Raw genomic sequence first — 16,240 nt, forward strand, 5'->3', positions numbered from 1 at the left:
ATGTGGGATTACATCATATGACATTATATACTTCCGTACATCAACTTTAGTTTTAACTTTCAATGCTTTAAAAACAGATATGTGAAAGAACCCACATCCACATAATCCCTACATAGTCCAATATGTGTTGACAAATATGTGTAAATTGTCAGTGTGCGATATTATGATCTTGACTTTGTGCTAAATATGGGCACATCATGATACCTACAATGAATGGAAGCATAAAGGTTCCAGGCGGAACAGTAGTGTATTATATTCTCATTTTGACTTAAATTGTTTACTGGTGGACCCGCAAGCGACGCTGAATATTTGTTAGATAATGAGCATTTGAAATCACTTGTAGTCAAAATTTCGTATTTATTAGCTGAATATTATATGTAAAGTTAATTTCTGAAAGATCAGGAATAAAATACATTCTTTTTGATCGGCACATGCTGTACAACAGCATTGATGAGTGCTGAAGCTGGCGATTGGTCATTTCGCAGTCAGTGTGAGCAATGGAGCAGATAACATTACGTCGATCCAGATAAGACTGATTCATGGTTCACATGTCGGTTACTATCGATAAAAAATCATTTATTTTACTCCGAGCCAAAAATGAAAGGTTTGTTGCTTTTCCATCAATGAGAAGTTTTACTTTCAATCAATCCTTTGTCTTGTTCTAGAAACAATCCCTGCATTTGTGGAACATCCTTTGGTTCACTTCCGACAACGGTACGAGTGGGATTGCGGCCTATCGTGCATTCTGATGCTTTTGGGGCGTAACGAGAGAAGTACTTTTCTAGCCGATTTCAAAGACATCTGCAACAAGGGCGGATTTGGAGAAAGGTTCATAACAGTTAGCAATGGTCGCATCACGAATATTGTTATACGTCAAGGTCTTCTATTTCAGTACATGGACGATCGACTTGTGCTACATCCTCAAGGACTTTGGAATAAAGCATAAATACTTCACAACCATTTTTGGAGCGAATCCTTCGCATTTCGGAAAGGAGTACTATAAGTGCTTCAATGCGGTAGGTCAAGGCTGATCTTTGTGATGGGTGATAAATTTATTAGTAATTTGTTTTGTTCGTTAATTTAGGATGAGAAGCGAGTCAATGAGAAATTTTCCAGTGCTTCAACCCATGGCATTACCGTCGAGGTAAAATCGACAACGCAACAGTTCCTGCAAGAGCATTTAGCTAATCATGGCAATATCATACTGCTAACCAACGCCTCTCTATTGTACTGTGATCTTTGTAAAGTTAATAAGCTGTCCATGGACCTGAGGTATGAAACTTTGAAGCATATAAAAAAAATATTCGTCCTACCCCTTGTATCTCTACAGGTCATGTCTCGGGTTGAAAGCGGCATACATGGGACATTACATAATTCTTTGCGGCTACGACCAGAGAATACAGAAGTTCTTATACAGAAACCCCGCCTTCAAAGACAGTAAGTTTTGCTCATAATCTATGGCCGGCATCTTATTATTACTGTTGTTGAAACGAATCCGGATTAAAATATTGCCACGCCATATCTATTACCCATGAGAAGGTTTTTTCAAATATCCGCCAATTGTCATGAAAATAAGTGTGCTTCCAGTTAATCAAAAAATAAGAAGTCGTAGGACATAAACGGAGATCACTTTTGCAAAGAGCAACACGTGATTGAGTTGAAATCGAATTTAGGTTGCCTCCTACATTTTCGGATCCTTTCGTGGTGTAGTTTTTAACGCACCTTTCTATCTGATTGGGAGTCGATTCTAAAAGTATCATATCCTGGATTTTGTGAGAATGCTGCCCAAAATTTTGCGAGAATCTTGCCTAATATTAAACGAGAATCTTTTGCCAGATTTTGTAAAAATCGTGGATAAAATTATGTCAAAATCTTGGCCAAAATTTATTTTGTAGTCCTGTCCATGAATCTGTGAAATTGCTGTCTTGGATTTCATATGAATCCTGCTCAGAATTCTATTAGCATTATGTCAATGCTCTGCTCACGATTTCCTGAGAATTATGTTCCAAATTGAGTGTTAGTACATACCTACTGCTAACGATTTTTTAAGAATACTTCACAGCAGACTTTTTCTCTCTGGGGCCTTCCTTAAATGCTACTTTTTTAGTTCATTCACTCATTTGGATTCGACTCCTATAGCACTCGTACAAAGTAATTCGAATCAATCCGTAGCAGTTGTCAAATCCTCTTTATTATCATGAATTGGTCGACGTTAAATGTATTTTCAAATAATTTCCGAAAAACGTTCTGCAACAAAAAAACGGCAAAATAAATTTATTGCTAAATACTGTAAATGAAAAGTATTAGTGTATATGAAATTGTATCGTAAAATTAGATGAAATTGTATTGTAAAATTATTGATCTGACACGAATGCACCTGTTTGGTGTAAAGTGTCGTTAATAAAACAAACATCTATGAGATTTTCGAATTTTACATCAGAATCTCAGTACTGAAATCTAAAAAAATCTAGTAATTCTATAATTTTATGTTGCTGTAATCCCAAGATCTCTTCATGAGATACAGATTAACTTCCTAAATTTCAAAATTCTCAGAAACATATTTGATGTCAAATCATTATAAAATTCACATGCACATAAAGGAGTGTCAGATTTATCGCAAATTTACACTACAAATCGTGTAAAATTACATAAAATAAAATTGATTTTATTGGTTTTACGCTGCACTATTAATGATATTTTCTTAACGTGCAGCATCATACGTATACGTTGGGCTGCACTGGTCTAGATTTTCGATAGAGGTCAAAATCTCTACTCGACTGGTTAGCCGAAACACGATAAATTAATATCAAACTATTATTGGCCAGATTTGCAACTACTTCTGAAGCATTGACAAGTGTGACAAATAAATTTGTATTTGTAATAACAATAAGTGTTGTGTTTCGTCTCGCGTTGCGTTTTATGTGATCGTTCTTCTGAAGATTAGACAAAACAGTCGGGTGTGATTTTTCCTTGTTATTTATTTTTTACGCAATGCAACAAAGCTTGGGTCTCTAGTGGTACCGTCAGCGGTTTCAAAGTAAATCCATGCTGAAAGTGTCTGGGTTTGATTCCCGGTCGGTCCAGAATCTGTGGTGGAAATATCCTACACTCAAAATAATCCAAACGTCACTGCTACGTGAAAAATCACGTCGATCATTCCAAATTCATTCTTTCTCCACTTCATCTGACCAAGATAAAGATCACTAAGCCATTCATAACCACCAAATAGCGACTCGGTAATTATTACTGAGGTTACCTATCGCACTTACGTGAAATTCACGTAGATGCCCAAGTTCATTTTGACATATGCACATCGTACGTACATTCGGTGTTAAGCTCAAATCCTAAGATGGAGCCCGCTTGATTTTTGAAGAACTTCAGAAGCTGCTGAACTTTAAACCCTGTGTAAGATTGATTTCAAGGTAAATATGCTTTGAATTCCGAAGAATCCCTGCATTACACTATGTGCGATTAGGTGCCCAATAATCGAAAGAATGACTTGCTCTGATAGGTTCCTCTTGTGCATCAATACATAGTAAACACTTATATCAAGATATTCCTGGAATACTAGAACAAAATCCTTTGTAGTTTCATTGATACAGTATATCAAAGTTATAGTTTCTAGGAAAAACAAAGAATTCAATACAAGTACAAGGTATACGTTGGATAAAATATACTGCATAATCGTAATATTTCATACATATCTTTGTACATTGTTCAAAAGCTTACTGAAAATAATATCTTAAAAAAAATAAAACGAAATAAAAATTTGTACTCTATAGTTCAGGTAAATGTGGGGACTACACTGAAAAAAAAACATATTCGATATTTTTTCGAAACGCATTCCATACTTTTTTGTCCCAAGTTGTCCCAGGCTAAACTACATTTCCAAGGTTATACAAAGATGTAAACTAAAGGACCGAGAGGGTCTACCCCGTTTGGCATAATGCCTTTTGGCATACAGTCGCTTGGCATAATAGCTGTTTGGCGTAATGCAATTTGGCATAACGGTCGTTTGGCATAATCGCCATTTGGCATAATAGCCGTTTGGCATAATTGTGAAAAATATTGAATTTGATCAAATTCCTTCCATTAAGCAAAGGGGTGTGTATAAACTGCTCACGATCGTAAATTCCGTTGTCAGTTGTTGATAGGACTAGCTTCTAATCTTCATTTTTCAAGGAAACGAATATCCAATAAAGTTTTTTTGGAATTGCATCATACATGAGTCCGGAGTCATTATGTCCGGGATATTATAGCACATTTTTAACAAAGATATATCCAACTCCTAAGTTATTCCATGTCAATTGGAAAAAAGGAACCTGGTATTTTATGACGCATCTTATGGTCCCGCATATTACTGTACCACTGCAGTATCTTCCTTTTTCAAATTATGCCAGACGAATTTATGCCAAACGGGGTAATTCCGTGTGTTCCGTTGTTTATTGAAAACAAAATATTAAATTTGCATCATAAAACTCATAAATATGATATGAGACAATAAGAATATTTTTGGTCACTAGTCTATATGGGAACCGCGCATAGTGCATTACTTTGTATATTTTATACCTGATTTATAACCTCTATCAATTATACTGCCCATAACTGCATATTTGTAACATTCGACAAAAGTAGGAATTGAGTAAATGGAATACGAAGCGTGTATTTTATGGCAGTATGGGAGGAAACTGAATTTTCTAAAAATCACCAGGAACTCAAAACTGCTTATTAGAGGCTGATATTTTGTACAACTTATATCGCATACTAGATGAAAAGCCAGAAAATAATTCTGATAAAAATTTCATTGCTATTACATTACGAGGCTCATTTATAATCTCAATGTGACTGTTATGCGGTTATAATTACCAATGTGACAAAACAACTTGGTATTTTTTTCGAATTTTCTAGAACAATCTCACAGATTTCAGGAAGTTGATCGAAAGTATTTATCATTTGATGACTCTCCATGGTATTAACTCCAATTTGTTAAAAATGTCTGATGTGACTGTTATGCAGTTATGGGTAGTATAGCACGCGAAGGCTACAACAAGACAGACCAAACTCACAAAAATTGGGAAACAGTATTCAAAATGCTCAGATTGAATATAAGGTACCGCGGGGTAAGTGGGTAAATGGGGTAAGTGAAAATAATTTGCATAATTTACTAAATATGTGAATTAACGTTTTAAACTCATGTGTAAACCTTCGAGGCCATTCAGAACATTACGATAGGTAAGAGATTCCTGAGATTTTTCAACCATTATTGCATAATAGAACGAAAGATTGTTAACCTGTTAAATATAACTTCGTAACAAGTTGGCGGCGTGCAATCTTATTTTAATATTTTCAGCGTAAAAAAGTTGCGGAAAATAATTTTCTTTACCACTTCTAAGTTGTCCCCTCTGACAGTTTTAAACTGCAATAAAAAAAGTTTCAGAATTAATTCGACATAGAACTAAAAACAACTAAATTGAAACACCGTCAATTTTCCAATCACGTGGGGCAAGTGAAAAGTTTCTTATTAGAGATTGAATTTGTGTTTTCTCCTTAGGTAGATATAAGGATACAAGGTTCGCAATTATCATAGCACGACAGAATGTGCTGATAATTCAAGAAACACTATACTCAAAGTGTTGAAAGCTATTATCATGGAACTTCTCTAAAAAGGGTTGCCAAATATTACGATATTAATATGTTTACTTTGGACAGCCGATTAAAAGGAAGTCGTTGATTGAAAACTTCCAATATAAGAGAACGCACGTAAATCTCGTGTAATGTCTATGTAAAGCTAGTTCAAAATATAAAAAATGGTATATAGGCGTATCCACATAAAAAAAATTCTAAATACTTTATTGAAGTATTCCGTTTGATTTCTCCCGAAGAGTTATCCGACGTCATATCCGATTTTCTTGACAAATAACGAGCGATGTAAATTCTACAGAGCAGAAATGCAATTGCTGTCCCATGATGTAAGAACTAACATTGGAAATGTTGCAGTTATAATGTTGTCGAATCATTTCAACAAATATAACTAAACAGAAGAAAATTCGAGTAACACGAATAAAATTTTCTTTGCTCACATGTTGCTTATGTTATTGTTCATTGGGACGCCTTAACAAATGTTAAAGATAATAGAAATCGTGAAAATAACTGTTAGTTTTTGAATTTATTGTTCAAAGCGATAAACTTTTCACTTGCCCCACTTTTAGGGTAAGTGAAAAGTAAGAAGACGTTTTTCAAAAACTTTTTCTGGGCTTTTTTCTTAAATTTTTCATAAAAATAAATTTCAGCATACTGCTTATATTTGGTGGGAGTCAAGCTAAAAAATATACATGACCTCATTTGTTTTAATTTAAAGTCTCTAGGATTTGAAGAATCTCAACTATGCGAAATCCATTACCCACTTGCCCCACGGTACCTTAATAATAAAGTTTGTTTATATTTTACAATGGGGAATTAGTTTTCTTTCAAAGCCTATTAGAGATAAGGTTGGTCTTTATTACAGTTAAATTTAATGCAAAACCATCTAGATCCTATTGAAACGCTTCGTAAAGACTACCGGAAAATCCACGTAGCTCTTACGTGTAGCACCGCTGGAATAGACGAAGTTCAAAAGTTCATGCGCTCATTCTGGGCTACCTATGATTCACGTAAGAGCTACGTGGAAAGTGCGATGGAAAAAACCACGTATGTTTTCACGTAACAATGACGTTTGGATTATTTTGAGTGTATAGACTTCCCTGGACATAAAAATCCACACTGGCCTGCCACACGATATAAGAATGCGAAAATAGCAACTTAGGCGAAGAAAGCTTTCAGTAAATAAAGCTGGAAGTGCTCTTAGAACACTAAACTGACATGCTCTGTCCCAGTGAGGACATATTGCCAAGGTGAAAAAGAAAAGCCAAAGCTTCATAAGATTTCAAGTCAAAAAGTCCAATATTAATATTTATGAATATACCTAATATTACTTCATGTAGCATAATATACATTATACTGATGCGCAATTTGAAGTTTCTGCTTTTCTAAACTTAAGGCGAAGTAGGCTATTATTTTTTGGTAAAGTACGCATTATTTTCGCGGCATATATTTCGGTTGAACATCTGGATAACTAGTTAAAACTGTTCTAAATTCCTTGACGTTTATATGCACATACAGAACATGTGTCAAAACAAAACGCCAGGTCACTAAGCAATACAGGAATGCTGCTCCAATCAAATATATCAAATGATATTTCGATATATCGATATTTTGAATCAATATAACGGTGGTATCGATACTTTGATTCGATAATCGTATCGAATCAAATATCGATACTTCGCAATAACGGAACGTCCCTATGCTAACATTGCCAATTATTTATCTATTGCAGAAGTATGCTTCATGTCCTTCGATGCAATGGACAAAGCGCGGAAGGCCAGTGGAACGGACGAAGACATCATTCTAATCTATGACAAGCAATTGTGATAAAAGCAGCATTAATGACCTCTCGATCAGCATGCATTTAGTGCAATAAAGTAAAAAGGATTTCGGATTCCCTTTAGAGTAACGAACTGCTTAACTTATCTCCATTCATCACAATGAGTTTTTATTCTCTACTTTAAATGTCATATTCTATTTGTTATAATCCTACAAGTAAATTTCTATTTATTTATTTTGTACATTTTAATAATAACTTCAATTTAAAATAAACCTTGTGTGTACCAAATTTCATTTAGTAGCAATTTGTCAGAAAGGGACGTCAATGGGACCAACGCAAAATACCGAACAAAACAAAACGGGATCTATGCAATGATACATATTTTTGGCTTGTAAAACATTTTATGTGACAATTTGATACTCTAGATCATGATAACTGTCGTTTTTTCGTTCTTAACACATCACTCGCTCACGCACACACATAATTATTCTGAGACAAAGATTATTCTCCATTTAGGGCGGTAGATTTTCACTGTCAATGATAAAGATTACGCTTTTGTTGCTTGATAAAGGGTATAACATACGTAGATTTCCGTAAATATTGATCGGAATATGAGAAAGATGTTGGATACCCAACTAGTGATTCGTCTTCAGACAAGTTATTACACAATAATCTTTAATCAACTCACACAGAACTCGCTTAGGTGTATTATCACGTGTATCGATTATTTCGGGGATGAAATTTACTTACCAACGAAGGACTGTTCTTCGACCTTCTCCGAATCACTAGCCAAATCTCTAGTCAAATGTTCAACGCAATTCTTGGGAATAAGCGTTCCAACAATTTTGCTGCCTTCTTTCGTTTTCAATCGAATAACTTGCATGCGGTTTTGGCTTCCTGCCCGAGCGGTCAGATTGTTTTCAACTCTAGACCAAACGGATAGAACAGAACCGGACAACACAAAGTAGGTTCTCCTCCGAAGACCGATCTGAAAATCACGAACACATGTTGTTGAGTGTAATTTTGGAATTGGACATTTGTATAGAAAATTACCTCGCAATCCTGACCCATGGTTACATATCGACACATTCCCTTCCAGTAGCTATGCGAGCAGGTATTAACCGATGCATCAAACTGCTTCGTCCAATGTGGTTCTGCTTCATCGCTGAGAACTTTCTTATATTTCTTCTCCAGCTCCTCCAGCGATTCGTGTTTGACCTGCAAACCAGTGTTTGGCCGGTAAATCTGGAACATGATGTCCTTCTTGCTTTTCGGTTCAGTTTTCTTCTTGTTGACGTTTGCTGCGGTTTCAATTTCAACAGCCAGGACTGACGAGTGCTTTCCATTTCGCGCCTGCTTGGAAAGATAGAACCCTTCCTTCTCGCCACCAAGATCCGCCCACCTGCAATTGTAAAGAAAAACGAAATTGAAATTTCAATGATCTTAAAAATTTCTATTACTAGAAGAATATGATAAAAAATGCCCTACGCTGCTCGATGTATCATTTTATTATTGGACGGTATTATAATGACTCTAGGGTAAACCGTTGCATTTTTGGAAATCTTGTTCTCTTTGTCATGAAATGTAAACCTATTGGGCTCAAAATTTGCATAATTTTTTCTAGCTAATGATGAATTCGATCAAGCTGTGAACCTACCGATCATAGGAGAGATTAAAAAGGCTGTCAGCTAGCTGAAGCACTTCAAGGCTGCTGAGAAGGAGAAGATCCCGGTCGAGCTTCTCAAGCACGGAAGTGAGCAGCTTTACTAATCGATCCACTACATACTTCTGAAGGTATGGGAGGACGAAGAAATGCCTATTGGTCTCATACGCCCAATCTACAAAAAAGGCACAGACTGAAGTGCGGCAAATGCAGAGCGATTACTTTGTTGAATTTGGTGTACAAATTACTGTCACGTATCCTGTTTAAGGCGAAGTAGGCCGTCATTGAAATTTGTACGCGTCGTTGATGATTGTTGCTAATGCGATCCTATAACATTTCCCCGAATACCATTACCCCGAAAACCATCACCCCGAAAGTCAATACCCCGAATGGTCAAGTACCCCGAAAACCAATACCCCGAAAACCATTACCCCGAATAGTCCGTTACCCCGAATACCATTTCCCCGAATGGCCATAACCCCGAATTTTCTTGGCACGAAAAATTGAAGATCCGACAAATGAATCCCATATACCTATTTCATAGAATTTTGATTTTCATTTGAATTCATGTTCTCCATATTATCAAAGATTTATTATTCTTTTAATCAACAGCTATTCTTCATGAGCCAAGTGAAAACCCAAATTTTACTCACAGGCGTGTACTTGACTTTGTGAGAATGATTGTGTTCACAGCAATAAATCATTTTTCGAACTGATGATAATGCTGACATGTTAATATTAGAGACCTTTCCCGCCTTCTTTCAAACGCGTCTATTATTTGGTAATGCATAATTATATTTTCATATTGCTGGAGGCAATGCGAGTTCAACATATTCTAAAATGTCATTAGACTATGGTTTGAAAAATGTCAGATGAAAATGTTAACTGATATTAAACTGACCACTACGTCAAAAGTACATCGCTAAAGAACAGCCTATGATAAAAGAAGAAAAAATCACTGTTGAAAGCGTAAATAATTATGATGCCAACAATCACATTGCTAGTGCAACTTCCGAAAGAATAGCCGATAACAAGACAAGATGTAATACAGACAAGTAATGCAGGGGCTTATTTTCATTTATTTTTTGAAGTCACTGTCAACTTCTAATTTCGCTCAAGACAATTTTGTCAGTCGATTTTTTTTACCGCTATCGCTCAAACTTCAACTCAAACGGTACAACTCGAAAGAACAGCCTATAACTCAATGAAGAGAAAATCATGGATTAAAATTTTTACACTGCCATTATACAACCTCGAAAGAATAGCCGATGATTGAAAGAATAAAAAATCACTAATAGGAATAGTAGTAGTTACTAAGCCGAAAACTTTAAGGCTCAAATTCGCGAGCTTCCTTGAAGAATTTCTTGAAGTGCATCACTGATTTTCGGGGAAGTGTCGTATTAGGGGAACTGGTTTTCGGGGTAATTTACCATTCGGGGTAATGGTTTTCGGGGTAATGTGTCATTCGGGGTAACGTCGCATTCGGGGTAATGGTTTTCGGGGTACTGGTTTTCGGGGAGATGGTTTTCGGGGTAATGGTATTCGGGGAAGTGTTATAGGACCGTTGCCGTAACCCAGAGTGTTCAGAAAAAATCTCCGACACACTTTGACCGAAGAACCGTTCGATTCAGCCAGATGAAACACAAAGCTATTGAATTTCTTTGGATCGTCTTCCTCGTACTTGTAGCGACGCCGTCTTTTAACATCCACTCGTTTAACGCTCTGGCGAATATAGCTGGTTTGCTCTCGTGAATCCAATGCCCAGAACATCGTGTTATGACGAATACGGTCTTCCTTCGAGATTTTAAGCCCGCAGTTAAATTTACACCCACAATCGACCAGCTTTACTTGGTGCAATAAACGGCGCTTCTTGGCGTTGTATCTCGCTTTCATTTCTTTTTTCGTTCTATTGCGTTTTTTGGCGAATTCATCCGCGGCAGTATAACTTCTGTCTGAGTCCATTTCTTCAGTCTCCGTCGCATATTCAGTGTCCTCCAGCGATTTCAAATAACTTACCCAATGTTCAGGGTACGTCTTCGGTGGAAACAGAAAGCTGCCGTCGCCCCCAGCATTGCCGTCACAGACGTCCTTATCATCGAAGCCAGCGAAGTTGTCTTCAGATCCCGTGTCATTGTCCAACGGCTCGCCATCGGCCAAATTCCTGCACTCATCCTCGGAACCATCAGAAGTACCATAACTCTTCAAATAATCGAGAGCAGACATTTTCGCGACTTTGCATGCGGACACCAAACTTTCAAAACAACAATAATTCACATGTGAAGACCGATGCATCATAGTAGGCACGGATACTGTTATGCGTTTATTCTCGTACATTCAAGAGCAAATAAACGCATATCAGTCACGCGTACATTTTCCGTATAATAACTAATTATTTGAGAAAATTAATAAACAAAATGTATGTAATACTGTAATTAATAGTTCATTGCACCATTGGAGTGCAAATTTGGGTGCGAAAACAACCCATTTTCAATCTAATTGGAGTGAATAAAGCATGAAAGTGTTCACGACTTCCATCGCGTTTTTCTTAGGTGCGCTGTTTTGCTAGTGAGACTGGTATGCATTTATGGGCAGCTTAGGTGTTTTCGAGCGTGAAGTTCCGATGACAATACTCGGTGGAAAACTAGAAAATGGTGTGTGGCGCAGACGAATGAATCACGAGTTGCGTCAAGTGTACAAAGATGTGAATATTATTACCCATGTGAAATACGGCAGACTTCAGTGGGTTGGTCACTTAGTGCGAATGTCGGAAGAAAGGATTGCAAAAATAATATTCAGCAGGAAACCAGGTTGAGGTCGGCGACTTCGTGGAAGACCACGAATACGCTGCTATATGCAGTGAAAGAGGATACCCTAAACGTTCGGGGCAATTAGAGAAATATCGTCCAAGGCCGATGAAGATGGAGCTCTATAAAACGTCCGGCGTGACGCCACGCTACAGCCATGAAGGTACGTCGGTACTTTTGGAACAACATTTGAGGAAAGTCTGTAGAAACTACTATAAAATTTTTTGGAATATCTGGATGATTCTTGAAGCTATTCATAAACAACTCTCAGTAGAAAAATATTCCTTGACAAATTCATGCAGAAATACTAAAAAAAATCCTAAAGCATTATAGTAGGTCCCATCGTCTACCTAGTTTAGTTCTATAATAACCAGTTGAGTTGGCGTCAAGTTTATGTCATTTTTGTGTAAAACTTACAAAACTACCCGTGATATGTGGCTTTTTAAAGACCTGAATATTGAGTAAGAATTTTAAATTATAGATAGGTACTCACTTGTCAATGGCTTCCTGCCAGATCATGCCTCGTTCAACTTGTACTGTGTGCAGCTCTGTAGGCGCAACGCCAGTTGAATGTTTCCGGATAAATTTGGTAATCTTAATCCGCGTAACATTTTCACCAGCCGCTCCAAGATCTACACATAAAAAATAGCATATAATTCAGTCCATAAACAGCAACATTTTTTTAATCTTACCCAAAATACCCAGATCGAAACGACCTCGCTTCTTGGCTTGCTCAATGATGGCCGCCAACGTGTCCGTGAAATATTTAAACAGTCTATTTTGAAGTTCAACCGGCATACCTAATATTCTATTGAGGAACTTTGAAATATTATTATAGTCCTTGTCCAAGCTTAACACGCCGGGCATCTGTTCGCTGTTGACGATCAAACCAACCCCGACTAGTGCTCCGGCAATGTCTTTGAAGAAGTCGCCCTTGTAATCACTGGGCGGAGGAACCAACGGTTGCTCATAGCCCATAATAGTCTTCATGACCGACTCGAGCGCCGATCGGCCGTACTTATTGTCGATGTTGAATTGTGACAAGTCTCGCGTTTCAGTGGCTCTTCGATCTCCGTGCGTAAGGGCACCCAGCGATTCCAGACGCTTAGCTACCGTTGAAGCAAATCTTCGCTCACCCGCAAGATCTGATATAAGGAACATGTACTCTGGTGCATTGACCTGGTTGGAACGATGTGTTCGACCGAATTGCTGGATTGCGCGATCGGCAGACCATGGGAGTTCAAGGGTAATATGCACGCGCCGACGCTGATTTCTCACTCGTCGATCACTTTGCAGCGAGATACCACTCGATGCTGCTTCCGATATGATTGCGACATCTTTTTCACCATCCATAAAACGCTGCTTCTCTGTAATGTTGAGCGTCTCTAATGGAACGTCTTGCTCTGACCGCGATTCGTATTGAACTCCGTCATCCGTTTGAACCACTCGTCCTTTACGACCAGTCATTTCAGCTACGTTTTCTGGGCCACCCAACTCATCGATCAACTGATCGAGAGTATTTGCAGGCAAACGGTCCCCAAGACGTTCAATTTTCGCCAACAGCTCGTCCTTCATTTGGCAAGCTCGCTCGATTGCGTCCTTGGGCGGTGGACCAAGCTGGATAGAAATTCCGTTGCTTGCTTTAAACACCACCGGTTTTGTTTCAGTCTGTTTCTTTGATAGATGAGCTTGTATTTTGTCTTGCGTCGAGACCGGTTTCTTTTTCGGACTTTTTGGTTTCTTTGGCTTGGTTTTGGTGGCCTTTCCAACCCATGGATCGTCGTCACTATCCGAACCCGCAAATCCAAAGGGATTGTAGTCATCGCTTTGAGCGCTGTCCGAATCGTGGTTACTGTCGTCATGTTCGCTGTCCGATGCCTTCGCATCAGAATCAGAATCACTGTTTGAGTCGCTGTCTGACGAATTTCGGCGCGCTTTTTTCTGTTTAGTGAGGCTTTCATTCTTGGCAAGTACATTTTTACGCTTGAGATCACCACTTGCTGATGGCTTCGAGTCTATTTCCTCTAGTAAGCTTTCTAGTTGAGTTTTCTTGGGTCCTTCCAAACCAAGAAGCCGGTTTATGCGACTTCGATCAGGCGCTGGGAAATGCTTTTCGACTAGTGATTGAAAGACACCCCTGGAAAGTAGTATAAGGTGTGAGAAATTTAAGATCAATTTATATAACACAACGTAACAAAATAAAATTGATACGGATGAATGCATGTGGCACTAATAAATTTGGGGTTGCGGAATCTGATGTCGCTCTTAGAAATGTTCCAGAACGTCACAATGTTAAATTTTATGTCGCCAAAGTTGTATGAAATACTGGTTTTATTAATGTTCTCATGAAATTTAAACTATGATTTATCAAACAGTTTAGTTACCCAAACCACCAAGGACCAAGGATCAAAGACGAAATAAAAACCTCGATGTTGCTTGCAGCTGCCCAAATTTTATGGCACATAATAGGCTAGGGGAAGTGGTTCACCTAGCAATTAGCATGAATGAGGGATGAGTATCTACGCTGAGAAAAAGTAGATTTTGTATGAAATTTGACAAGTATTTGAATGACAGATTCATCCTTGTTCATCCACTTCTCCTAGCCTATTTAACACTTCAGTCGTCGCGCTGTTGTATTTTGTACAACACTGCTGAAAAATCCTCGCTTTTCGTTCACAACAGCAGCGCGGTAGTTCTGACGATGGCAAACCGCGCGACGACTGGAAGGTTAATAGAGCGAAATTGAAAATGCCATGAAAAGTATACTGCGATCATTCAAATTTGGGTATCTTTGGGTCAATCTTAGTACCAAGGGACCCATTCTGAACTTAACTCACTGATTGCTCGCTGGTGGCGACCAATCGATAAAATTTTCAACGTGAATGGTTATCAGGTTATCTAAATTTGTTCTCTTGAAAATACATCGATACATCTTTATCTTAAACTTTTATGTAGGATATTCGAATTACACGATCAATTTTGAATTAAATCAATCTTTTCAACATGTCTAATTCAAAATTCTTCGTTTTTTTACAGTAAACTCTCCATAACTCGATATTTAAGCGACCATCGAGTTAGGGAGGTATCGAATTACAGAAAACGAATTATGTACAGTGCAACTGCAATCCAAGGTACCATTGAGTTAGCCATGAAAACCAATTTTTACTATGGTTCTCTAACTTGATATCGACATACAGAATATCGAGTCAGGGACAGTTGACTGTACATAAATGGAAAGATGCTTTTGACCGAAATTGTTAAACAATGCATTTTTAACAGCCAATATCTCAAAATTAGAAGTGCTATGATATTTTTGAGAACGGTGGTGGAATCCGCAACCCTTATTTAAGAAAATAGCTGTATATTAGCAACTTTCACTTACTTCGCCGTTGACACAAAATCAGTCAATTCTCCATCGTCTCTCTCCAATTGTTCTAAGGTTCGAGCCTCGCCCGTCGACTGCAAACCGATGACAACACATTTTCCATATTTGATGGCTTCTCTCGCCACTCGGACTGCATGATTCACCTTGGACGCAATACAGAGATATTTGAAGAAGCGCTGATGAGCCGACCAAAATTGTCCCCACATAGTTTTCTTCATACGGTTCTCAGCATCTATCAGTTCTGCGGCCTCTGTGAATTTTTGCATGGCTACCACCCACTAAAATGAAACAAGATCACAAAAAAATGTATCAGCATTGATGTTATCCTAGGTTCGCCGACAATTACCAATTCAACCGACTCATCGTAAACTCGCTTGAAGTCTTTCGTTAACGGAACTTCCTCGATTTTGAAGGTGACTCCGTGAAAACTAAGCTGCCGAGCAATGTACATGCCACGCAATTTCATATCCATCGCTACTATTTCCATTGCTCCAACACCTCTGCAATATAGAATCTAAAGTAAAAACTATCTAGAGGCAGATCATCAGAACACAAACCTTTTTTCGACAGCAGTGATAAAGTCCATAAAATTCGGAAAAGGTGTTCCCATGCCCCAGATTCCGAGTCGTACCATGTATGCCATGTTCCTCGGTTCCGAAGCTCCTGTTGCAGAAGCATAAACTACACGGGCCTTCGGAAGTTTGTTTTGCAGTTCCAACGCCGTGAGACCAGTCTTTGTTGGTTTACTCGATCCTACCGGACACAAGTTCTTCGCTTTGTGACACTCGTCGAATACAATCACTCCGTCGAAGTCTTCTCCACACCACTGCAGCAACTGTTTGAGTCTAGACTTGTACTTTCCGGTTGTGCTCTGCGATTCACCAATCAGAGCCGAATAGGTGCCAAATATGACACCCTTCTTGATGTTATTATTTGCAGATGAATTTATTTTGGCATATTTTAACTAG

The 16,240-nt window shown here is 38.1% G+C and overlaps 2 protein-coding genes across 4 annotated transcripts in view; one reads left to right on the forward strand and one right to left on the reverse strand.

Moving 5' to 3' along the window:
• Positions 1-439: 439 nt before the first annotated feature.
• On the forward strand, positions 440-7,692 carry LOC5570057 (protein GUCD1). The gene is made up of 6 exons (XM_001658886.2): positions 440-604; positions 666-828; positions 893-1,016; positions 1,085-1,272; positions 1,331-1,437; positions 7,373-7,692. The coding sequence occupies exons 1-6, from the start codon at positions 598-600 to the stop codon at positions 7,465-7,467; spliced, it is 684 nt and encodes a 227-aa protein (XP_001658936.1). The 5' UTR covers positions 440-597; the 3' UTR covers positions 7,468-7,692.
• LOC5570046 (protein strawberry notch) overlaps positions 7,669-16,240 on the reverse strand; it is a 56,413-nt gene continuing 47,841 nt past the window's right edge. For all 3 annotated transcript variants that reach the window (XM_021852317.1, XM_021852316.1, XM_021852318.1), the window contains 7 exons: positions 15,830-16,236; positions 15,619-15,772; positions 15,270-15,550; positions 12,580-14,024; positions 12,381-12,519; positions 8,474-8,822; positions 7,669-8,408 (listed from right to left, as the gene is read on the reverse strand). In XM_021852317.1, coding sequence (XP_021708009.1) covers positions 8,163-8,408; positions 8,474-8,822; positions 12,381-12,519; positions 12,580-14,024; positions 15,270-15,550; positions 15,619-15,772; positions 15,830-16,236 — 3,021 coding nt within the window. In that variant the 3' untranslated portion in view covers positions 7,669-8,162. The remainder of the gene's footprint in view (positions 8,409-8,473; positions 8,823-12,380; positions 12,520-12,579; positions 14,025-15,269; positions 15,551-15,618; positions 15,773-15,829; positions 16,237-16,240) is intronic.

Source organism: Aedes aegypti, chromosome 3 (genome assembly GCF_002204515.2).
Source record: "Aedes aegypti strain LVP_AGWG chromosome 3, AaegL5.0 Primary Assembly, whole genome shotgun sequence".
Taxonomy (NCBI): Eukaryota; Metazoa; Arthropoda; class Insecta; order Diptera; family Culicidae; genus Aedes; species Aedes aegypti.

Coding starts and splice junctions, on each gene's coding strand:
- LOC5570057 (XM_001658886.2), top strand. Junction 1,273..1,330: donor AAGCTGTCCATGGACCTGAG/GTATGAAACTTT, acceptor GTATCTCTACAG/GTCATGTCTCGGGTTGAAAG. Junction 1,438..7,372: donor AAACCCCGCCTTCAAAGACA/GTAAGTTTTGCT, acceptor TATCTATTGCAG/AAGTATGCTTCATGTCCTTC.